General features: G+C 36.3%; 1 protein-coding gene across 3 annotated transcripts in view; it reads left to right on the top strand.

Annotated features, from left to right (window-relative positions):
• FBXL2 (F-box and leucine rich repeat protein 2) overlaps positions 1-24,866 on the top strand; it is a 51,439-nt gene that overhangs the window by 14,338 nt on the left and 12,235 nt on the right. For 2 of the 3 annotated variants that reach the window (XR_009419222.1, XM_059479860.1), the window contains exons 3-10: positions 13,348-13,402; positions 14,840-14,914; positions 17,841-17,935; positions 20,130-20,198; positions 20,285-20,380; positions 20,687-20,813; positions 21,008-21,082; positions 24,235-24,365. Coding sequence is in view for 2 of the 3 variants with exons in the window: in XM_059479860.1 (XP_059335843.1) it covers positions 13,348-13,402; positions 14,840-14,914; positions 17,841-17,935; positions 20,130-20,198; positions 20,285-20,380; positions 20,687-20,813; positions 21,008-21,082; positions 24,235-24,365 (723 nt within the window). In the remaining variant the exon portion in view is untranslated. Of the gene's footprint in view, positions 1-13,347; positions 13,403-14,123; positions 14,141-14,839; positions 14,915-17,840; positions 17,936-20,129; positions 20,199-20,284; positions 20,381-20,686; positions 20,814-21,007; positions 21,083-24,234; positions 24,366-24,866 lie in introns of all 3 variants that reach the window. The other variant, XM_059479875.1, reaches the window with a different exon arrangement.

The following is a 24,866-nucleotide window of genomic DNA, read 5'->3' as shown; positions in this document are numbered from 1 at the left end:
CTAAATAATAAAGTGAAAAGCTCTATTACCATTACTGCCAGTCTGTGTTATATAAGGTAAAACCAACAGAGAGATTTTTCTTACTGTAGTCATTGGGTTACTCATAAATTTTATCAGCTTGCTGGTGTGTGAGTAGATCATCTTTGCAAAAGTTGCCTAGAAGACCAAGATCAGTAAGTTCAGCCCATTACTACTGGTGGATGTCTTCATGCTCTCATATGGTTGAAAGTTGATTTCATGCATAGAATAAACCAACTGCCAAATGTGGAGCTATTGCTTGGTTGGATGTGGCCACTGCAGAGCTGGAACTGAACCAGGTCAGCAATGTCTTCTGTACCTACAGAGAGGATTTGTTACAGGCTAATCCTTAAGGTGAAAGAAAAAAAAGAAAAAATATTTGGTTAGGATAGTTTACAGTTTTTAGTAGTGGTGTTATTAAAATTGAGCTGATGATTTTTTTTCTTAATATACTGAAGAGATGTTTGGGTCAGCTTGTGTGTATGTCACTGCTTTAGTCTGATTTGAAGTGGAAGAATGTCTCAATGGTATTTTGCATCTTGCACTCAAAGAAAATGCTCCTAAAATCATTGTGACTATCACAGTGCTCTCGCAATGATATTTAAAAGCAGACTGTTGTTAAAGGAATTGAATTTTAAAAGGCTTTTCGTTTTTGTTGAGATATATTCCATGTGGTGGCAGACTGTAGACTCTTGGAACTGTTTAGAAAATGTGATTAAAAGAGACGGTCACTTAAGGATGCCCTGAACAGGAATTCTCATACCTCTTGTTTTGTTGAACTCAATGTCACACATGAGCCACAAGAAAAAAGTCAGTGTAGGATGCTGCCTCCTTAGCTAAAAATCATGATCTGCAAGCCCTTCTTTTCAAGCATTAGGACTCCCCGATATTTATGGAAATTACTGTCCTTTTCACTGTTATGGATGCTAAGTATGTCATTTATGTAATTGACTATAATTTGTTTATATGGTTTAAGTAGTGAAAAGTATCATGCACTGAAGATAGTGAAGATCTCTTTTGGAGCATCTTTCCTAAGAGAGAGGCTGAGGGAGTTGGGCCTGTTCAGCATGAAGAAGAGATGACTGAGAGGAGCCCTCATCAATGTTTATCTGTACCTGAAAGGAGGATGCCAAGAGGATGGAGCCAGGTGCTTCTCAGTGGTGCCTAGCAATAGAACAAGAGGCAACAGGTATAAACTGGGACACAGGAAGTTCCACTTGAATGTGAGGAAGAACTTCTTTACTGTGTGGGTGGCCGTGCACTGGAACAGATTGCCCAGAGTGTGGTGGAGTCTCCTCAAGGGGGATATTCAAGAACCATCTGAATGCAGTCCTGTACCATGTGCTCCAGGATGACCCTGCTTGAACAGGGAGGTTGAACTGCATGACCCTCTGTGTTCCTTTTTAACCTGACCCATTCTGTGATTCTCTGATTTTAAAGAATTCAGCAGGAATAAAATCCAAACAAACAAGTCCGAGTAATTAGATTCTACCAGTGGCTTAGCTGTTTGTTCTTATATTCAAGTTAGCTTTGTACAAAGCAACTTGAGGCTTATCTTGGATTTGAGGAAGTGGTGCAGCTAATCCCTGCCAGTACGCTGTTACAGCAGTGTCTAAAGAAGCCTTTTGCATGGTTGAAGGGCTTTGTGGGGCTGGAACAAGAACATAAAATATCCCAGGCCAAGCATACACGGAACTGATTCAGCCAACCATCTATTTTTTGTGCACGAACGTCCTTTTTGCAATTGCATGGTGATTTACTAATGTGGTGTTGCAGATGTAGCTGGAAGAGTTGATGATCTGAGAAACTGAACTGGGACTGTCAGCTTTCTCCATAAAGAACATGATGATCTCATGGGTCTGCTCTGCCAGAGAGAAATAAAGTGCATGTTTCATTATACCCACAAGACTGTGCTGATCACCAGAGTTTTGAAATGGAATGGAAGGAGAAGTGTGAGAGAGGTGCTCTGTAAATCTCCTTTTGAAATTGTACTGCTGCAGGGACAAACTCACAAGGCCAATGGCAGAGCATGTCAGAGAGAGGGACATGCATCTACGCATCTGGGTTCTCATCCCTGCAGGATGTGGATATCTAAGGAAGTTTCAGGGCACAGACCTGCCTGTCTAAAGCTTTATCAGTGGGGAATTTGTTTTATGAGCCTTCACCCAAAGGCTGTTGTAAGCCTGAGTCTGAATGCCTTTGGACTCCTGAAACACTATCTGTTCATGCTGCAACATGCTTTAAAATTGCCTTGCCCTATGGCAAGACAATGACAGGAGAGCTTAAATATTGCTGCACTGGGTGTAATTAATATTCTAATTGTTTTTCCTTTATTAGCTCTGCAGTCTACCTTTTAATTAAAAGGAGAGTAAACCAGTTGCAGTGGAAACATTTTGCTCAGAGAGCTGGAACTGAACAGTAAATACCACTGAAAGTGTTATCAAATGTACTTAGTTTGCTTCTTGCTTGTATCAGATATGTATGAAAGCTGTTAGCATTACAGCCCACTTTTAAAAAAACCCCATTGGACTTGTAGAAAAAATGTGATTAATGTCTTGTTACAAATACCTGGAAATTAAATGTAAACACAATTTCTTCTATTTCCAGAGTTGATCTTGTTCTCATTTGCATGAAGTATTTAAATTTATGTAATCTGACTATAACAAGCAGTCAGTCCAATTTTTTCCTCTAAAATTGAAAAACTTTTTCCTGATGGTAGACTTAAAAAATAAAACCACTTTGAAATTTATTCATAGAATAGTGTTGCTATACTTGCATACTCTAAAGTTGAACAAAGTTATCCCTTGGTCTTTTACTGCAGTTCATCATCATCATCATCATCACCACTTTTAATAATTATGATTGCAATTACTAATGTAACAACCAGAATTATATTGGAAGGTTTTCAAGCCAGTGTCATGTCTGTTGCACATTTTCTGTGGAGTATCTAGTATGCTTCTAAGTAAATAGTTGAGACCCCGAACTTCCCAAGCACAAAACTTGTTTGGAAGGATAAGAAATGAGAGATTATTTGTTCTTTCTCAAGCAGACTCAGATAACTGGGCAGAGGAGGAAGAGGATATCTGATTAATATGGACAGTGGTGCTTTTGAAGAAGACCCTTGTTTGGAGGGGCCAGTTATATTTTGAGGTTGGTGGTATAGCTGGAGTGGAGAAAGGGAGATATTTAATGTGTAACTTTTCCTGGTTTATGGACATTCATTTTTATTTGTAATATTGGAGTATATTTTTACCTGTGAAAGAAATAGTCTGCTTCTAAAAAAACTTTTTTGGAGTATTCAGGCTAAAGGAAAAATTATCACCCCTGTTAGCTGTTGAAGTGCTATTAGTTTGCCAGCTGTCAAGGAATGCTCATTCCCCTCTGCTGTTACATATTGCAAGAGTAAAAGGCTGAATAAATGCTCATTTGTATGATGTTTAAGAATTGTGTGGTGGTATTATAAATTGTGCAATTGAAACAGGTTTTGGATGATTGTAGCTTTTTTTTGTTGTTGTTGTTAACCTATATGTTTATGAGAAAGCATCAATTGAATATACAGGACATTAATTGTAGAATTGAATTGGTGTCTGAAATTCATAAACACTTACCTGTCATCAGAACAATGAGAAATCAAGTCAGGCTAGTACAATTTTAGTGGTAACTTTCCTAGTAAGATCTCACTGCCTTAAATCACCTCCTGATTGTTTTGGGTTTTTTTTAATTGCTGGGGAAAAACCCTAAAACAATGGATTATTACAGTTACAGTGTGCATTTGAAAATAAATTGAGACCAAAAAAATGAAGTCTATGTAATTAATGTTAGAATGTCCTGATTTTTTTTTGGCTTGATAAAAAGTAAACAAGCACTTTTGAAAAGGCCGATACATCCAGTTCTTTTGGCATGTAGAAAGATGAGAAACATTTGTTAATTTTTATTTTACCTACTAATGCTCTGTGAAAACTGTAAGTTTTTTTACAAAAGTAGTAAGCTTAAGGAGCAGAGATGTTTGTCCCTTTCAGCTGCTTAAACCATTTTCAGTTCCTTCCTGCCTACAAAGTACCAACTTCATAAATTATACCTCAAATATAGAAACTATTGTCAGTTCTGTTGTAAACCATACTTTTTGAGTGCATGTACTTAAAAATAGGTCTTTGCTATCAGTCTCAAAATATGAGTGGTCAATCAGATTTAGAAGAGGAAAAGTAAAGTTTTGGGACTGAAATTAGGAGAGGAACCCAGGAGTGGCATTCCAGCAGCAGCACTTCTTGTAGGCAATAATATGCAGCTTGAGAGTTGAAGTTTTCATGTGATAAACTTTTGATGAAGTTTTTCATTATAATAAAGTTTTTATGTTTCTATTTTTTGTTTTTATTACTGCATGCTGCTTTTTGCTGAGCTTTTAGTGTGTTCATTGCTGTAGAGAAAAAGTTACTGTAAGCTTAAAACTGGTGAAGTCAAACATAGTATTTGATAGATTTGAAGTGATGCTTTACCATCTGTGTGCTTAACTGTGAGGGAAATAGAAAAGAAATACAGCAAAGGCTACAATAAGAAATTGTCATAATGCCATGGGTATTTCTTAGCTAGGACCTGGAGGTACATGGATGGCCCACAATTGCTGTAAAGTTTGGCTGCTGTATCTTAGTATACAGAGTACTGACTAGTGAGTCAGAGACCTGAAAAATATAAGCCTTTTGTCTGGAGCAGTTCTTGGTTGGTAAGAATTTTGTAAGCAGAAAAGCAATATATGTGTTTTGAAGGGGAAAGGAAAAAAACAATCTGTCATCTCAGACATGATTCATTTTCCCCTCCACAAGTATCTGTATTTTAATTAAATAGGGAAATATTTCACCCTGAATAGCTGAGATTGTTGCTTAGTGTTTGACAGTCTCAGGAAACAGTCCAGATTTATAATGCACATGCAATCTTCTATTTTGATTTTAGAGTGTTTTGCAAGTCTTCAAAGTCCTCTATAGTAGTCTGCCAAACAATTACAGTTAAACTGTTTAGAATTAGAAAGAGCCAAATTGATACAAGTATGTAAACTATTTACAGGTTATAAACTGAAGGGATTATGTTTCTTATGAAAGTAAGACTTCTTTTCTGTATATTTCACAAACCTATTGTTTTTGTAAAGCAAATCCTAATATTGCCTCATAACAAGTAATTTTCATTAAGTCTTTTAATTTAACATGCCTGAAGTACATCTGTCCAAAGAATTAGTGCAGAGCAGCACTAATTCGCACTACTCAATGTGGTGTGAGTATCCTTTAAATATTTGCTAACTAGAAATGTGGAGACTAACACTGACAAGAAGCAAGCAGGAACAATGCAACAGATAACAGCATAATAGCAAATCCTGACTCACTTCTGTGGAGTCATATATTCATTTCCAGTGGTCCTTACCTCCCAAAAAGTGATCAGAAGTTAAAATGAGTAAATGATCTGAATGAGCCACAGACACAGGTCATGGGCAAGGTCTTTGGAAATTAGTTAAATATTTTGATCTTTAGCTAGAAAAACAACAGAATTATAATTATTTTAGGACTATATAAGATATACATGGTTCTTTCAGAATCCTTATGTGCTTTGGCAGCAATTTAAAAAATAATATCACATTATCAATGCTATTTTTGTTATAACATGATTTATGTAATGTTACAATGTATAGTCATTTAGTTTCTCTGTTTCTTCAGACTTCAAGGTAGTGTATGTAATTTCAAATACACACAGACAATGCAGTAAGTTGCAATTTTCTCATTAATCAGCTTTTTAAAGAAAAATTTCCTTTTATTCTGAAGAGGGATAGTGTTATAAAAATTCCCAGTGACTTATCTCATGTTCAGGACAGAATTTGGGCTCCGCCTGAAGAAACTGAAGGCTGAATCAATGCTTGGTGGTCAGTATACCCCCTTCAGAATGTGGAGAAGGTCTCACGTTGACCTTTTTTTTGCATTGCTACATGCATTGTTTGTCTGCTTATGAAATTCTTACCAAGATCACTTCCAGATGCAAGTTTATATTTTCCAATTCTTTGCCTCACCAGTCGGCACTTTGTATGCATTTTCTGCCTTCTTTGTGTGAGATGCTAAACATTTGCAAATGATTATATGAACAATTCAGTTTGAAATTGGAGTAGGTAGCTGCCATCCTCTATTTAGTATTTTTAAGTGATTTGGTTTTGTTCACAAACAAGTGCCAGTGTAAGCTCAAAAAGGAATGTTTTGGGCAGCGATATTTCAGATGGAATTCCTTTAAAAATGTGAGTGAGAGGCTTGAAGAACAGATGCAGAAAATTTCACACTAGTCCTCCTGTATATTGTGTTAATGAGGAAGAGGAGGTATGGAAATGGAAGTGGGCTTTTATTGTGTCATGGTGCTAAGTAAAATTTGTGAATTTTGAAAAGCAAATATTTTCTTTAATGTTTCTGCTTGAGGCTTCCTTATAAATGGAGTGCTTTAGCTTTACTTGATTCAAGTTACAAGTATTATCTCTCAGTAAGAACATGCTTGTGATAAAGGATTAGTCACACTGGAACAAACAAAACAAAAGTAAATAAGTATTTGAAGGAGGAGTAACAGCTGAAAGGAATATAGCAGTAATTTTCACAACCTTTGGAATTGTACTTTACTATTTATTTTGTTTCATTTTTTCTTTTATTTGCTACTAAACCTCTCTTTGGAATCTCATATTTAAGTGGTGACTTAATTCAGTGTAGGGCTTTATTTAACTTGAAACTGGAGTTTATTTAAACTCAGTCTCTTAATTTGTTCATTATCAGAAGTAAATGTTCAGAGGTATTAGTGATATAATGAAGTCTGCTTTTTAGATGGGGGCAGAGGGGGAAATGTTCTTCCTCATTTCCATGTGAAAAGTGCCATCAAAGAACAAAAAGGCAGTCAAAAGATACTCTTGCTTTCTAAAAAGAAAAAAAATATTCTTAGATATTGATAAGAGACAGTTTAAATAGAAGACCATACATAAAAATACCTGAGACTTTTTTGTCTGTAATTCATGAAGTACTTACAGAAGAGGTGAACATTATTATCTGTGTTTTCATGATGCAAACACAGACATCAGGAAGAGAAGTCTTTTGTTCTTTTGTTAAAGGTCATCCTCCAGGCCAGTATCAGAGCTACAGTTTGGATCAGATCTACTGAATCCTACTCCAGCAAGTAACCAAAGCACAGAACACCTGTGGTTTATGGAGTGTCCCTAAGCTGCATGTTGCCAGTGCATCATGTTAGTTATCCACTTCTCTAGCTTGGCACTAATGTGCAGGGTGGGTATGGTGGATTTTTGGCTGTTTGGTGCCCAGACTATAATCCCTTCACTCCTGAGAAAAAAGAGACTGTAGGATAGTTGGAATGGCCAGTGGGTTGTATTAGGACTGTGGGCAGCAATTTAAACCACTATGAACTAATCATTAGGCTGACTGCTTTTATTTAGTAAGATGTGTTCTAGTTGCCAAATTTGTACTTCATAAAATCACTTCATAAAAATAAAATCTATATTAAAAAATTATAGACTAGCTGAGGCTGGAAAATTAAACAGAACTGGCCCTTTTTGAATTTATCATTGGTCATTTTGTTTCAGATAGTGAGTGTATCTGAAAAGGTTGCTGTTGTGTTTTTATATTTGATCATACTTTACAAATAAATGAAACTCATTTTCAAAGAATGAATAATAGGATCCACTTGTCTTGCAAGTAACATGTAGACCATAAAAGGTTAGATGCTGTCCTTTCTAAAATGAATCCAGCAAAGCTGATTTCTGTTGCAATGGAAAATAGATGTCAGACATCCTTTAGTTAGCCTAGTATTTTGCAATTGCCAATACTTATGTCAGTGTTCTGTAGTAATAAGTACTTTGGTGAAAGAAAAGGAGATTTGGCTTGTAAAGAAGTGGTTTTTCCATTTTTACTGAAAGACTTTCTATGGAGATCATCTGAGAAAGATCTGAGTTGTTTACAAGTGGAAGCAGCAGAGTTAAATTACTGGAGAGTTTTGGAGCATGTAACAGAGTTCTTAGTTGAAGTGCTTTACTTTACAAAATAGCTCATCCACAGTGAAAATGGGTTTGTTTTAATAATTGACCTGCGTTAGATGAGTCAATGCATGTGAGCTTTGTGTAGCAATTGGTGTTCCTCAGCCTTTTGCTGTTGAAACAGTCCTGGCAGATAAGATACTTTTTTTTTTCCTAGAGAATAGTCAAATTTCTTAAGATCTAAATGTGCCTCGCTGTTTATCTTTCCAGGACAAGCGTTATTTCGTAGTTTTATTGAATGAGGTATTACAGGATTTAGCTGCAAAGTTGGTGAAGTTCAGAAGTACACTAGCATTAACTTTGCTAATTTAATCATATAAATAGAAGTTTATTTGTTGAACTTAATATTCATTAAAGATTCTGCTTTTCTGAATTAAGGCTGTGAGTTATTTCTCTTACCTGTATGTTTTCTAGCTTATTTTTATTCTAGTGTTTGTACACACTGTTGGACTACACTTAACCATGAGATGTCTCATACCTCAGTAGGATGTTTAGAAAAATGGAGGACAGAAGGCAAAGAGAAACCTTCCATGTATAAAGACTTGTAAATATGGTTTCTATCTGCTAAGTATGACATTTTGGAAGAAATAAAAGACAGTTTCTGTGATGGTTATCAGACTTTGCCACTATGTGTGTTCAGACTCAATTAGTGTTCACAAATAGTGAACTAAGAGTATCTGATGCCCATTTCCACTGTTGCTTGGGCATGCATGGAGAAAATGCTGAGAAAAACTACTAAAAAAAGAAAATCAAAGCTGTGGAAGCTGTACTTTGTCTCCCTGATACTTTTTCCATGCACATAGGTTTTACTCTTCCGTATTGCATGTGAAGGACTTTAGTGTGAACAGATTTGCTATGCAAGGAATTGTACAAGTCAGTAGGAAATCCATAGTCTAAAGTGGGAAAGACATAACAGATTTGTTGTGTGCATGTTTTGTAATGACTGGACAGTGTGGCAAAGTTGAAAGGATGTTCTAAGCAAGTTATCTACTTGATGTGCTGTCTTAAGTGAGACATTTCTCATCCTTATTACTTTGGTTTTCATTTTGATAAAGTTTGTTATTGTCCTTGTGTGCAAAGCCAGTATAAATTTAAACAGTATGAAAATCAAAAGTTCTGGTTGTGGAATTCCATTCACAAGTCAGTTGTAAACAAACCCATATCTTAGGTTTTTAGTGAAACTTTTTAGAAATTACCTGGTGTTTCTGTCATACCAAATTCTGGGTCTAAGGCCAGAATTTCTAGGAATTAAAGTGTCTATGTGTGATACTCACTGCATGCATCTCATTATCCATTTTTATCAATCCTTATAGCATTGTATCAAAATATCTACAATGAGTAGTTGCTGGGTTATTACTTCAAAAGCTTATTCTTCATGTGATCAAATGTGGAAGGGCCTTACAAAAGCAAGACAGAAGCAGTTTGACTCTTGCACAAATTGATTTCTTCCTCTGTAGGAGGTAGACTGTACAGTGTTGGGGTTTTGAGAAATAGCTTGTTTCTTTCTGTTGCCCCTTAGGGAAGGAAACAATGTTAGGAGTCAGCTGTCTCTGTGTTTGGAAAGATGGTGGGCAGCCTATTTATAGCACAAGAGAATAAAAAAGCACATGTGGAAATACATGGGAAGATGCTGGAGACTGTAGATAACCACTTCCTGTCAGCAGAGCCATATAAATGGAAGTGAAAGTGGCTCAAAAAGATCTGTGGCCCTCTTATGCTGAGTTTTGGTAAGTCTTGATTATCAAGCAAAATCCAGAGTAGAATCATTTGAATCCTAACTGCAGCACTTTTAAGCAGGCAAGAAATGGGTGGGATTCTGTATGATTCTTGTCTGATGCTGTGTCAAAAAGGCTGTTACAATGGCCTAAAATGGCTTTGAAAATGGGGGTAATGAAATCATACTTCATGTCTGTGTACAGCCTTGTTGATACTAATTAATGCTGCACATGCTTCTGATGTCTACATTTGAAGAAACATACTGAAAAAGTAATGGGCTGAGAAAAGGAGATTTAAAGAACTGAAGTAAAACAACTGTTAAAATAGGAATTGAAGATGACATGATAAGTGGCTTTTAAACTTGGTGAGGATAAAGTATGAACTGCTAAAGCACTCTTTAATTTAGTGAAGAAAAGTAGAAAACAGCATATAGCTGGAAGTCAGACATTCACCTTGGAAATAAGGGAAACATTTTGACAGAGTGATTAACCAGTGGAACAAACTACCGGAGAAGGTGATGATTTTCTGTGTCTTGAAGGCTTTCAAATAAAGAATAGATCCTTTTCTGTAAGTTAGGCTTTAGCCAAATGCTCATTTGCCGTGAGGGAGTTGAGGAACACTGAGCTTGTGCAACTCTTTGTGCCTTTGGCATGACGCTGATGTGTGCTGCAGGGACTGTTAACATTGAAAGGTCTCCAAGGCCAAACTCATGAGGCACGTGTCCAGAGTGGTGTGTGCCTGGGGATGAAAAGGCTTGAAGGGCTCCAAGTGTTGGTAAGTGTATTTTCCTCCTTGAGCTCAATACAGGCGAACTATGGAGAATTGAATAGCCTGGGACACTAGAGCTCAGACCGCATGATCCTAAATATTACTGTGAATTTATTAACTTCATTTCCATTTCCTTGTGTTAATACATGCCAAAGACCGAAGTGGAAATGAATCCTGCTGCTGGCTGCTTCCACCTACGTAGCTGTGGTCATAGAGGACAGAAGTGCTATACAACCAGCAGCTGCCCTGCTGTTTTTTCCACTTTTTAAAATTGCGAGTGTCTGCTGATGGATTCACCCAAATGGCAGACAATGTCACTGTCTGTTCCCATCTCTTTTTGTTGGTTGCATTTAAAGTCTTTAAAGATTCTGAAGTCTTTTAAAGACTTGAAATTACTTTAGACCTCAGAGTCTTGTGCCTTCTTGACCAGTTTTCCTGACTGGCAGGGATTTGCTGGTAATTCTGTGGGGTTTCAAGGAGACAAGCGAGTGTGTGTTAGTGGTACACATGAAAGACTGTATTGTAGAGGGTAAATAAATAGAAAAGCATGGAAAAAAGTGTTTATAAGCACATGTGCAAGATGCCTCTTTGGGATTATAAAGGTACTTACTGGCATCTCTTGCCTATTGTACTGTATAAGTGAAGGGTAATAATTGTGCTTTGGATTGCTGGTAATGGATCTTAATGTTGTTACCTGTTTTGATGGGGACAGCTTGGGCTGCCTTGCAGGAAAGGTTCTTCTCTAGAACAAAACCAAAAAACCTAAAAGCATCACAAATATTTACACTTGCTAAAATATTTCTTCTCTTAATATAGGATAACCACTTCCAATTTTTAACTTTTTGAAAAGTCACTTCATACAGAATGAAGCAAAAATAAATACATCTGTTCTCCATTTGGTTTTAGTTTAACTTCTTTTTTTTTTAGCAAAAATCCTGCATCAGCGTTAATCTCTTAACAGCAATAAACAATGAAACGTGAAGATAGACTGTCAGACAACTCAAGAGTGGAGGGGGTATATAAAAAACCCTTTCCTTAACATTTTACAGTTTCTTCTGTTGTTTGTTATTTTGGTAGAACTGGATACCTCACTTCTAAAGCATGTCACATTCTTATTTAAACAAGAGTATTGTGTCACAAGTTCTTTCATTTTACAAATAGCATGGAAATCTGTCTTTTGTGCTTCTGTAAATCTGAGATAACCCTCAGGTCCCACTCTCACAGTGGTTCTGTGAGGAAGCTTCTGCAAGCCAGGAAGCTTTTGCAGCTCTCTCTTGTGTAATCTTGACAATCTCATCTGCTGACATTTCCCTCATGGTAGGGAGAAGGGTGATGTCAGAAGAGCGTTCCTGGTAGGGTGCTGATATTTATGCTGCTCTTAAAAGAGAGAGAGCACTTTTCAGTGTTTACCTGAACAGTCCAGCAATTTTCTGAGCACATTATATACTGTGTGCATTCAATGCTGCTAAGTTTCCTGAAGTGGACAGGCCTCAGAAAGGATGTTCAAATGTCAAAATAGATGCTATCAAAATAAATGTTATTGACAGGATTTTATAAACTGTTTCATGGCTTCAGAAAACAACTTTTCTTCTGTTTGCTTGACTGTTAGTTTTTTTGAGAAGGTATATTGCTCTAATGTAAAGAAGAGAAGAAAATCTTTCCAGGTGTCAAATGAAATATTGGAAGACTACTATCTGAAGTGATCATAATAAATGTGCAGAAGGTTGTTATGTTTAAGAAGTACTTTCATTACATTTTTTTGCTCTTACTGCAGCTAAAACAGTGCTTAAGGTGTAGGCATCCATTTTGAGCTCTAGCTTCAGATTTGCATTTGAAAAACATTAAACAGAATGTTACATAATTAAATCCACATCTCTTACCAATTGTTTGCTCCTCAATGTTAACATCTAACTATAATATGAAATTGTTCTTATTAGTGTTCATGATTTAGATCACTGAAAAAGTTCCTTGGCAATCAGGTAGCATTTTATCAGTGAATTACAGGAACATCTTTCATGTATTTCATAGCTTTCATTCTCAGTAATAGGAAATTATTTTTAATAGGATCTGTATTTTATGCTTAAGCTAATTATTTCTTTTTCACTGAGAACATTCTCTGAACCAATTTCGTTGGTGCTTGGAAACGGTATTAGCAAAATTCATTTTGACAGAGAAAAATTTCTTTCTGTAAACTATTAAGAGTTGACAAACCTGAGAAATTGGTTCCATGATCAGAATAGTAAATCTGAATTTTCCGCTGTAGTTGTCTCTTGTAGAGTAAATTTTTAAAAAAAGATACTGTGTTAGACTTGGTAGTCCCTGTGAATCCTTTCACAAATTTGGGTCATTGTCCCTTGTATTAATACTTAGATTCTTGAACTTGGATTTATTGATGTGTTATCTGTTTCTTACTCTTCACCAACCTCTGAAATTTTCATCAGTATTTGTGTAAGTTATTTCTTTAATTGTAACACAATTAAAGGAATATAAGCTAGTTTCTCCGAATTAAGAAGAAAAAATTATCTGTTATAGTAGGGAGAAGGAACAGAAAATAGATTTTCAGAAGCAGCACCTGCTGGGTTCTCATATGTTGGTGTTGACTGCCTTTAGATGATAGCTATGATATTATTCTGTAAGTCTCAATAACCAAAAATAATTTGGTAAAACACTCATATAGCAGTTAACCTGTTTCTTGTGTAACTGGTGTCTTTCCATAGAACCAAAGAAACATGAATACATACAGTAGTTGGAATTTATAATTAAACATTTTAATTGTAGTTGTTTCCCTTTCTTTCTAGAATATTTTCTTTCTTGGACATAGTTACTTTATGTCGCTGTGCACAAGTTTCCAAGGTATGTATTTCTCTTCGTTTTTTTTTTGTTGTTCCCTATGCCATTCTCTTAATTACATCCAAATGATGGGATTCATCTGCTTCCTGTTAAAAAGAAAAATTCTCAGTCTCTTAGCTTATTAAAGCAAATAAGCAGCAGTCCCAGTTTTGTATGTAGATGTGGGCTTGAATGCTGTGTCCAGGAGTTCTGACTAAAGGCTGTGGAAAAGATATCCAGTCCTGTTTGCTCTGTATCTGGAGAAGGGATTAAGCCCTGTTTGGCATAATGGCATTTGCTTTTTATAAAGCATGTGGCTGTATAACACTATTTTTCAGGTGTAATTGCTGCTTAAAATTCCATGTAGTTTGGTTAATGTGCACCATGTGTCTAAGAAGTAGATCCACCATTTTCTTGCCAAGTACAAAAGTAGATGGATGTTAAGTAGATGGGCTATTAGTGGAGGAAAAAGGTACATGCAAGATATTAGTGAAGGCATGCTGAATTTTTATGTTTAGCTTGTCTTCATTTTTTCTTCTTGAAATAAAATGAATACTATTCCATTTCTACATCAACTGCATACAATGAACAATATTGTTATACAACATAAATGAACTTAATTTCATATTTTCCTTCTTCCTCTTACAGTTGGGTTTGGTTTGGGATTTAATTGGTTGGTTGATTTAATATGTAATTGTGTAATTGTTTCATTCTTTACCCATGTCACCCTGTCCTGCAACTTCAGTAAGCCCTGTGAGTCAGGTAACATCAGGTTTCATCTAAAACCTACAAAACTGCATAAGAAAACCAAAGTGATTGCATAAATTCTATCTTTCTCTGAAAACTTGTCAGTTGGATGTGGTATTCTTTTTTCTCTCATTTTCTGCACATATCTGTGTTTCTCTGGCTTCTTAATTCTGCTTTACTTTGAACTACTATTGCTTTGACAGTGAAGGACAAGCTCTCAAACATGTACATGTAACTTAGCAGATGGAAAGGAAAGGCATGGTCCTAATAGTGGAAAGTCAGCAGTTTTCTGAAAGGTTTCTGTTTTCTCAGAATAGTAACTAGTGAGGTTGAGGAACTGTGGTTTTATTGAAAGGAATCTCATCTGCAGCTACTTTTTTTCCATTTAGATGTAGCAAAAGTAACTAATTAGAAAACTTTACAAAAGATTTTTAAGAGTGGAGGGTTAAATCTTTCTGTGTATGTGCTTTGCATTTAATATCTTGCTTTGCCATATGTTTTGTAGCCACAAGTTAATCTTTGAAGTATAATCCATTTAGGAGATTTGAGATTAATTTCTTCAAATTCTATGTTTTTAACTATGTATGAGTACTAATATCTACAATTTTTTAAAAATGCTACCTGAAATTCTCAAGTTTGTAATTGCATTATTGAGAGGAAAATGAAGGGAGCAGGCAGTGGCAGTAATAAATAAACTATATTTGTTTTCTGTAGGCATGGAATGTTTTAGCTCTGGATGGAAGCAATTGGCAAAGAATAGACCTCTTTAACTTCCAAACGGATATAGAGGTTAGTGTCTTTTTTCATTTTTAGGGTATTTTTTATTCCTATTGAGATGTTGAAGAGCATAGCCCATTTTGAGTGCCCTGCATACTGTGCTTGTTTTCACACATTTTAAAGACTAAGATCACGAAAATAACACTGTGAAGGAGCAAATGGAAAAGAACTCTGTATTTGCCCTTTTTTTTCCCCTGGATGTGTGTTTCAGTTTTGTTTGCCAGCTGTGTATCAGATGATTTTCATATATCATCTACATATAAGGCTCTAGAAATTCAAGCCTGCTCATTTCCAGAAAGGAAATGTGTAAACGGTGCCTCTGGATGGAGTGAGATTCTTGGAATTGCTTTTACAATCTAGAGGATAGTTTTGCTAGTCCCAAATCCTTCTATGAGGGGGCCATCTAGTGCTGGAAGCTCACTGGGCACTTGGCTACAGCATTTGGAGATTGAAGCATTGAAATGCTGGACAACTTTTCTTACTGCAGGCTTGCCTAGGTTTGATTTGTGTCTATCTGATGACCATTTTATGACCATTTGTTTCATAAGGTTTAAACCTTGTGTGAATGCAGGAACATGTGAAGTAAAGTTCTTTCCAGTGTGTAATGAAAGGTTTAAGGGCAGGCTTGTCTTCTGTAAGAAAAACATGTCTGCATTAATGCTATCATAGATGTGCATAACAAAATAAATTATGACATCTGAAAATGAAGAAAAAAATTAGTGGGGAACAAAAATTCCTTGATTCAGTCTGAACTGCTTTATTATTTGTTGATACAAATTAAATGTAGACTACAATAATAGATTTGCTTCTGTATTTTATGTTTTAACTTCTTAGTTGGATGAATAAAATCCAGATGTGTTTCATTTGCTGTATTTTGCTAACCATGGTACAAACTGTTCCTGAAGTTTTACAGTAACATAGAAAATAAATTTTTTTCACCACTCTTTTAAAACTTTATTGCCAACTCCTGTGCTCTACTTACCTTAAACAAGAGGATCTTGCAGAGGTAGGAGAAAGATTTTTGGCATCTGCCTTAATCTAAATGTGTCAAAGAAGACTTGGAGCTTTAATGCCATGTTTTCAGTTGCCCTTAATCTTGTGTTCCTCATTTGCTAAGAAGTAAAGTAAAACCCCACAGGTCTGCAGTCCTTCCTGTTGATAGACCTTTTCTGTGTTTGCAGTCATTTTGGCATTTAGAAACACAGAATTGTATTTTCAAGTTTTCAATATTTTTGTCCTATATTTTAGCTAGTGGTGTTGCCCTCTGAGATGCTGAGATATTTGTAACTTGGGATTCAGGAGAAGGAATGAAACTAAGTTATGATGTCCTATTGCTATAAAAAGCTGTTGTGGTTTGGAGCAATTCAGTCACTTCAGTATATTGTAATTAAGTACATTTGTAATACATAACTCTTAAATTTACTCATAAAAGTGTATTCAGCAAGAAATTATTTCACAACTCAGTTCTTCAACAAAAGAGTTTCGCATTTGGTGTCTAAGAACTCTTTTTAGCTGTTTTAGTATCATATTTTTTTTTCTGTGAATTTAGGACAGGTAAAAGCTCCCAACTATAATTGGCAACTTTGTGCTCAGTTGGATGTTGTACTGATTGGTGATTTTTTAGTCAGTACTTGATCTGAGAATATCAAATTATGAAAAATTAGGTTTTGTGAAACTTTTCTTTATTTAAGACTTCACATGGTAGAGAATAAAGTGGGGGGGGACCCTATGAAACGGTGTTTGTTTTATATCAAAAATGTGTGATCTTGAATTTAAATATACCTTATGATTTCTTGGTATGTGGAACTAATTATAAGCTGGGGTAGGTTGAAAAACTAGTTTTTTTGAGTGACAAATTATTCAAACAGCTAAATGCATTTGAATGCACAAAAGTTGTCCTCTTTAGCATGCTGGATTTTGGGAGGTTTTACATGAGTAAAGAAATAAATGAGTTTGGGAAAACTTGGGAAAACTTTCTTTGAATAATTCTTTAGGATTTGGCTTTTTTCTGCAATGTAAATTGAACTTGCATCATATATTATTCATTGAAGAATTTATTCTTACAGTAAAGGTATTTGTCCTTTGCTGAGAAATCATACTGATTAATTGAAAAGCTTAAAAAAAATAAACCAGATTTTCAGTTTCTTTGTTTTGGTGTAAATTCTTTGGAGTGATAAGATAAGCAATGTTACTTATGGACCAAGAAACAAACTCTGATAAGAAAATATTTTCCCATAGTGATGGCCAGGACGTTAGTATTAGAGAAGGACAATAAAATGTAACAACATGACAACAAAAAAAATCCACTGGCCTGTAATTCTACGCATATTTCTTCTTTCAAAAAATGAAGGGAGAGGAAAAAATGCACAGTGCTGTTAGGGATTAGTCCTGTTGTTGCTGCTCCCACCAAGGTGTTTGGCACCTTTCAGTTGCAAGCATCCCTAGGCAGGAGCTGTAAAACAGGGACTTGCTGGAGGCTGTTGTGATGTACTGGCCTAAGCAAGATCTCTGTGGGCAGCTTCAACTTAGGTGCTGTAAGAGTGGCTGGGGCACTTGAGGAGTGGCCAAGCCTCCCATTCCACCTCTGGGGCAGTTCCCTACCCATCTGACAAAACTTGAAGATCATTTTAGTAGTCTTAATGGGTAGGGTCTGCTGTGACAAAAAGTTGAGCTGTGTATGATCAAATGAAAAAAAGGAAGAAAAATTAAAGATTGAATTGAATAGTACCTGAGTGTGAGTGGAGATTCCCAACAGGTAACTGTCCTTTCTTAAAGCAGAAAAAGAAATTCAAAGAGTTTTAGTTATAGTAATAGTATAGTATAGTTACAGTATAGTGGGGTGTAGCTGGTCTAGGTCTTAACTCCTGGGATTTTTAACTTGGTTAGAATATTGTGTCAGAATAAAACTCAGCTAAATCTTCCTTTTATTTGGTTTAAGGGTCGTGTTGTGGAAAATATATCAAAAAGGTGTGGTGGGTTCCTGAGACAGCTTAGTCTGAGAGGATGTCTTGGTGTTGGAGACTCCTCTTTAAAGTAAGTAAAATCCTTGATGGAGACATCATTTGTTTCCTAATGTGTGCAACCAACTGCAATTGGATTACTGTTATGTCTGTTTGTATTTCTGAGTCCTGACTGATGAGCAAAGTGGGATACTTAGGTAAGTACTAAATACCTTAGTATTGACTAAATGAGTCATCAGTTTGAGATCAAAATATAGCTTCTATTATTTTCTAGCAATGAACTAAGAAATGAAAGCTTGTGCTTTTCAGAAGCATGGCTTTTTCTTTCATGAGGATTATGTTGATTATTGCTCCATTTCCAAGTGGTTAAAATGTTTTCAGACTGTACTCTGGCTTCCTTCAATAGTCAGAGTATCAAGATTAGTGCTCATTTTATTGTTTATCATCTAGTCTGGACAAGAGGTGACCCTAGAAATAGGAGGAAGGATAAAAACTGGTACCTACATTGAGTGCCTTCAAAATCAGGAAAGATCTGGAATTCTTTTCTGGGTCAAAATAAGAACAGGCAGGTGACAAGAACATCGTGGGAGGCTCTAGAGAGGACAATGACCCTCCTTTCACACAGGGTATGAACTGAACTGTGCAGTTTGTTCCTAGAAGAATGTTTGAATCCCTATGAGCTTTTTCCAATGCAAACTGTTTAGCCAGGTTCCTGTGTATATTTCTGTGAGTATTTAAACCCTAAGATCCTACCTCCAGCTGAAGGTGGAGCACCACAAGCACTTTAGGGCTCAAATAACATTCTGAGGAAGTCTTGGGGTCTGGCTTTTTGCAGTTATGCTTTCCTCCTCTCTCCCTGGAGCCTGGGCTGGATGGTGTTCAGTCTCAAGTACTGTGGCCATTCTCAGGTGGAAAATATAAGCACAAAGATTTTGTTATCAGTGGACATTAAGCTACTGTCCTGTGACCTTTAGCTATTTCTAAAATTTATAAGTAAGTCAATTCTTTAACTTTTGCCTCTAGAGGAAATTCATGCAGGATTAATTTTCAGATACTTGTTCTGAAAGTGATTTTTCCTGTAAGCTTTTTGCATTGAGTTGTTTCCAAATCTGTTCGTTTTGTGGGCAATACTAATTTCTCTATTTATCTTTCTTCTACATCAACTTTTGAGTAAAATTGCCAATTACTGATGTAGGTATTGGCCATGTAAGCACTGAATGCTTGTGGCAGGTCTGTCAGGACATGCCCCATGCTTGAATCTCAGAGGCAGTTTGCTGTTCCTCCAAAGTGTAACATCTTTCCAAGTGATTTGAAGAGTGTCTTGATTGTAAATCTCCCTCCAGTATATGAATTTTGGAATAGCTGTTTTGAGTATTCAAGTGGAAACTCTCACCAGTATAACTGCTTGCTGGGGTTTTTTTCCATTGTTTGCAACCCATGCTGTAGAGCCAGAAGTTGTTACCAGTTGACTGTGTAGTCAGATCTGTTAACCAGGGCAAGCCTCCAGACAAAACTGTTTTTGTGTGTTTCCTTCCCTCCTGCCAATAAAATCCATGCAGCTGAAGGAAACATGGGCATAAAAACAGTGTTCTGAAATGCAATGTAGCTGTAAATATTACTTTTCACAGATGAAAAGAAAATGTATGTATTTCTTCAGACTGATTAGTATAATGATATATACAAGCAGTATAATAGCTCCAATCATCCTTAAAGTTCATACCCAGTAGTGCACACTGATGCTTTTTAATTTTTAAAATAATAAAGAAGCAATTTGCAGCCTACAGGGTATTCCACTGGTAGTTCAATAGACTTAGGTCACCCTTGCTATTGTACCAGGCGTGTCCCTTTCCATTTGCTGTGGGAGCAAGCTCCTTATTAAGACTTGCAAAGGCTTCAGTAATGAGATGTGCAAAAACTCTTCCCAGAAACTTAATGTTTAACTGATGTAACACTTGAAGCTTTCTGTTTGTGCCCTTTGAGTTTTTGTTACGGTATTTGCAGCACATTCTGGCTGATACATGACAGAAATAAGCACCTTGCCCAAGTGGGAGAAATGGCACTTTCCTAAGGCCAGGAACTTGCAGTAGGAAAAGGAAGAAGCAACCACTGAGATAAATGTGTTTGAAGCGTGCTTTGCAGTTACTCTGTGCCTTGAAGATCAGGCTTTTTGGCCAAGGTGGGAGGAGGTGCAGGTGGGACGGAGCGCGCTCTAGTGACTGCCTTGCGCTCGGGACATTTTATTGATTCAGCTCTTTGTTGTGTCTTAGGACCTTTGCACAGAACTGCAGGAACATCGAACACTTAAATCTGAACGGATGCACAAAAATCACTGACAGGTAAGTCAAAGAGGTTTTTTGATTGATGGGAAAATTTGGAAAAAGAAGTAGCTGAAGGTATTTTTAGTGTGTCTGCTGTTTTGCAGCACGTGTTACAGTCTTAGCAGATTCTGTTCCAAGCTGAAACATCTGGATCTGACATCCTGCGTAGCCATCACAAACAGTTCTTTAAAAGGCTTAAGGTAAGAAGATTCAGTGTTCTGTGTTAAAGAAAAGTGTTTAAAGAGCTGTTCAGCATTTAATAAAGTTAAAAAATTGGTGCTGAACCTTTATACTGTGAATCAGCACGGGCTGTATTCTATATCTAAGGCTTCTGGGGTGTAGACTGTGGTGCTTGTGTGTGGTCTTTTCTCATGACTTTTCTGTGGAGGCCTGGCACAGTCCACTGGCTATCATTAATTTCTAACAGTGTGTTTAATTTGGGTTTCCCACTGTTATGACTATTTGAAGGCTGGATTTAACTTTATGTATTTTTTTAATTCTCCCAGTGAGGGTTGCAGAAATCTGGAACATTTGAATCTTTCCTGGTGTGATCAGATTACGAAGGATGGTATTGAAGCACTGGTGAAAGGGTGTAGTGGACTAAAAGCTCTATTTCTTAGAGGTTGCACACAGGTACATAATTGCTTGGGTGATCCTTTAGGAATAAAATTTTATTTTGGGTTTTTGAAATCTCCATGAATTAAAAATGTCATTTTTGTTATAGTATTTTGTTCAATATTGCAAGATGTGTACATTTTTTGGGCTGCTTTGCTGTGCTTTTAATTTCTTGTTTCTTTTCCTATGTCCAATTTAATTACTAAATACAGTTAGAAGATGAAGCATTGAAACACATTCAAAATCACTGTCATGAGCTTGTAATCCTGAATTTGCAATCGTGTACAGTAAGTATTTGAAGCTTCCAAAGGTACATTCTCTAGAAATCAGAAATAAGTTTGAATGCTAATAAATTGATCTGCTATACACTTAAGTAAGATAGTTATTTTCTGGAGTTTACAGGATTTTGTGTGAAATAATATCTTTAAATGAGCTGGCTGTTTCTACAGCTGAGTTTGGACTTGAAGTGTTGGGTTATTTTTTTCCCCTTCATTACATGTTCTAAGTGTGGTAAGCTCTGGAGTAAGAATTAACTGCATTAATTCAATTTTCATGAACTGTGTAGCATTTTGGTCTATTCATAATTCTAAGGTTTCTAATTGAGCAGAAGTCATGTTCTGGGCTACATAATAGAGAGTAAAAAGTAATGGCATCATAACTGAAGATGATTCAGAGCCATCTAAGTGGCAGAAGGGCATGCCTTTCCAATATTAATGGAGAACACATTCATTAGTCATGAAATGACTGGGAATCATTCATGTACTTTTAATTCTACTTAAAGAACACAAATTTTCTTTGCTCTGGCTTATATTGGCTTTTCATTGTTTCTGATGTGACTTTTCAGGAATGGGAAAGACCTTCTTTTAGATTTTAAATATAGCTAAGTCATTCTTTCCCTGCAAGTAAGCCTAAAAAAAGATATTGAAATCAATTAGAATTTCAGTTTTTCAGTTATGCAGAGTTGAATAATGAAATTATGGGGTTTTTTGTTTTTGAAAAGTTTTCTAGTTTTATTGCTAGATGGTATCATAAAAACCTGCAAACCTTACAAATCTGTTTTACAGATTGTTCTAGAATGAATGTGGCATGGGAACATTTTTTGTTAAGATTGAACCTAATAGATTTCTGTAAAGTGTTGAATATTTTTGAGTGTTAGGGATTATTTAAAGTTACTTTAAAGTTGCAGAAAATAAGAACAATAAGAATACAAAGCTTGAGCTTCCATGATACAGATGTTTAGTGAAAGAGAATTTTTCAGTGTGAATGTAGGTGCCCACTGAAGCTGGACACTGAAAGAGAATGGCAGTGAAGTTCCTTCTTTTGGTCAGAACCACACTTAAATAAAGTCAGTATGTAATTTCCTCCCCTTTTACACTTCTTTTTGCTGCCCTTCTCACAAGTTCTTTTTCTGTTGTGTTTTGCCCAAGACTAATGAGATATATCAAGGCCAACCTTTTCTGACTGTCTTTATGGAAGGATCTCAAGCGGATAATCAGTTCTTACCTCTCCCACTTCACAGTGGCATTGGCACAGAAGTGCACCAGAGCTTTCCTTTGGTCAGGATGTCTGTTGTTATTTAGTACAAACAAAAAATCCTCCCGAGGGAAAGTAGTTTTTCCTTTCAGTTCTCTGAGTTGCTAGTCTGTGTGTCCTACCTAATGACATGTGCTTTAAAGCTGGATTTCACTGGAGGTGTGTCTTGCTTGCTATGGCTTGGGAGCATGCTTCCAGAAGCATCCAGGCTCCGTATAATCAAAGGGATTTTTACACAGCAGGTCTCCTTGTGCTTTGTATGATCCCCACTGTAATTCTAGTGACTCTGTTTTATGGGCCCTGTAAAATGCCAGGCCAGCTCCAGCAGCTGTGGAGTGAACTTGTATTAGCTTTGGAAACTGCACATCTGAAAGGTACCATCTTTAGAGAAAGATTTTAGAAACTTGCAGGGACATGCAGGCATTTTTTGAACACTTTTATTTCCTGACAGTGATATGGGCATTGAAATCACAAGCAGTTTCAGAGTGGAAAATTTTCATAAATGACTTGAGGGCTTGTTACAGCAGCATAAAATTTGCATAGTCCTTGCCTTCAAAGCCATCCCTTTTTCCAGGAACAGCATCATGTGTATTTCTCAAAGCAAACAGAACAGTTCCAGAAAATAACATGGTTTTGGAGAGTCAAATCCAGAGGTACCTGATTTGGACAGAACTCCAAATTGTGTCTTCTTACCTGTAGATTATACAAATCCTTCTGGATCCCCAAAAAGAAAAAGAGACTTTTAATTTTCTGCTGATAATAATTTGACTGAATTAGTTGCAAAATCTAAACTTCTGATATTAAAAAGTGCTGGGCTGGGGAGGGGGAAGCATAAGGTAATCTCCCTTTGTGCCGAGCTACTGCGATCTTTCATCCTGTTTTCATCCAAGAATGGTTATTTTTGTGGTAATAGTATCAGAAATATGCTACAGTTGTATGAGCATACTAAAATGAGGGGCTTACACAAGGCTTTCTATTAAAAATACTGGAAGGTCTTTGCTATTTTTGCAAGAGTATTATTAAGCCAGGAAATAAAACAATCTGTTCCACACAGCAGAAAAATTAAATTCATAGTGTTAGGAGGAGGACCGAGAGCTTTTTTCAGAATAGAAGACTTGTAAACCAAATCTTATTTGCACACACACAGTAATCCAGCTCCTGTTGCTATTTTGTGTGCAGCTGCAATGGGGATATTTCTTATAGTTCCTGTTTCAGAGAAAAAACCTAATCATATTCTAAATTTGGAGTTACTCCTTACAGAAAATCTATTACAAAATGCTTTTGAGAAATTGGAAGTTTTCTTTTGAGTTAAATCTTTCATCTAAAGGGGTATGTATAGGGTAGGGCAGATCTGGCTTTTACTCTTACCTTCTGTAAAAAATGGATTATGTGTAATTGTTTCCCTAACTCTTGCTTCAAAAATTATCAGAAAGTGAAGGGTTTTGCCCTTGGGTTCTAATGCTCCAGGGAAAATCAGGTAGTTAGTTCTCCTGCTGTGAGGCTTTGAAATCTCTTTTGCACTGTTCCCAAACTTACACACTCACTGGAACAGACCTGGAGCCCACTGATATATAAGAAGTGAGCACAATTTAAAAAAAAGTGAAAAATTACAAAACAAAAAGCAAAGTGGAAGACAACAGCAAACAACTCTCACTTTGTGATTCAGACTGCCTTATAGTAGAACTTAAAGTCTGTGGAAAAATACCTAGTTAAATAGGAAATGTAAATGTTGATTATCTTCAGTGTTATCTTTGTAAGTGGTTTCCTGACTCTGTTTTTTGTTGAAAATCCGGGTTGCCTTGGTTATATACAGTGTGACAGTAGCAGTTCAGTGGCAATGTCTTGAGTTTTGTTCTTGGCTGATTACTTGATAAGGAAGTAACTTCAACCTTCTTCTGTGTTGCAGCAAATTTCAGATGAAGGCATTGTGAAAATCTGTAGAGGATGCCACAGGCTGCAGTCACTCTGTGTTTCAGGCTGTAGCAACCTGACAGATGCTTCTCTCACAGCTCTTGGTCTGAACTGTCCAAGGCTGAAGTGAGTATGTCATGACTGTGTTGTATGCCATGTTCTTACTGGCCTGATCTAAGAAATTCACTTCTGAGGATGAGCTGCATTTACAACCAGAACATTAGGTACATAAACTTGAGGGCTGGTCCTCTGTAGCTTCGTATTAATGGAGTTCACTGCATATCAGAAAAGCAAGAGTTAATATATAGCCTATAAGATGTGCTAGACCCAGCAGTTCAGTTCTGTGCTTCTAGCTAAATATTTCAGATACTAACTACAAGCGAGAAAAAAAATATATAAAGCCCATTACTTTTTTAAAAGTTAAGAAGATCTGTGGTTGTGTTGTTTCTTTTGATGTTTGTACTGTGATGTGGTTTTATGTAGTCATTTGTCTTGAAAAATAGCTAAATTATATATGATTATTCTATTTATCTGATTTATTATATTTTATCTGATTATTATATTTAAAGATTTTATTATAAAAGTTCTTTTAATATGTTCTGCAGTGCAGCCTCTTGTACTCAAACT

The sequence above is a fragment of the Ammospiza nelsoni genome, chromosome 1, assembly GCF_027579445.1.
Source record: "Ammospiza nelsoni isolate bAmmNel1 chromosome 1, bAmmNel1.pri, whole genome shotgun sequence".
In the NCBI taxonomy this organism is placed as follows: domain Eukaryota; kingdom Metazoa; phylum Chordata; class Aves; order Passeriformes; family Passerellidae; genus Ammospiza; species Ammospiza nelsoni.
This window is presented reverse-complemented; position numbering and strand designations above follow the sequence as displayed.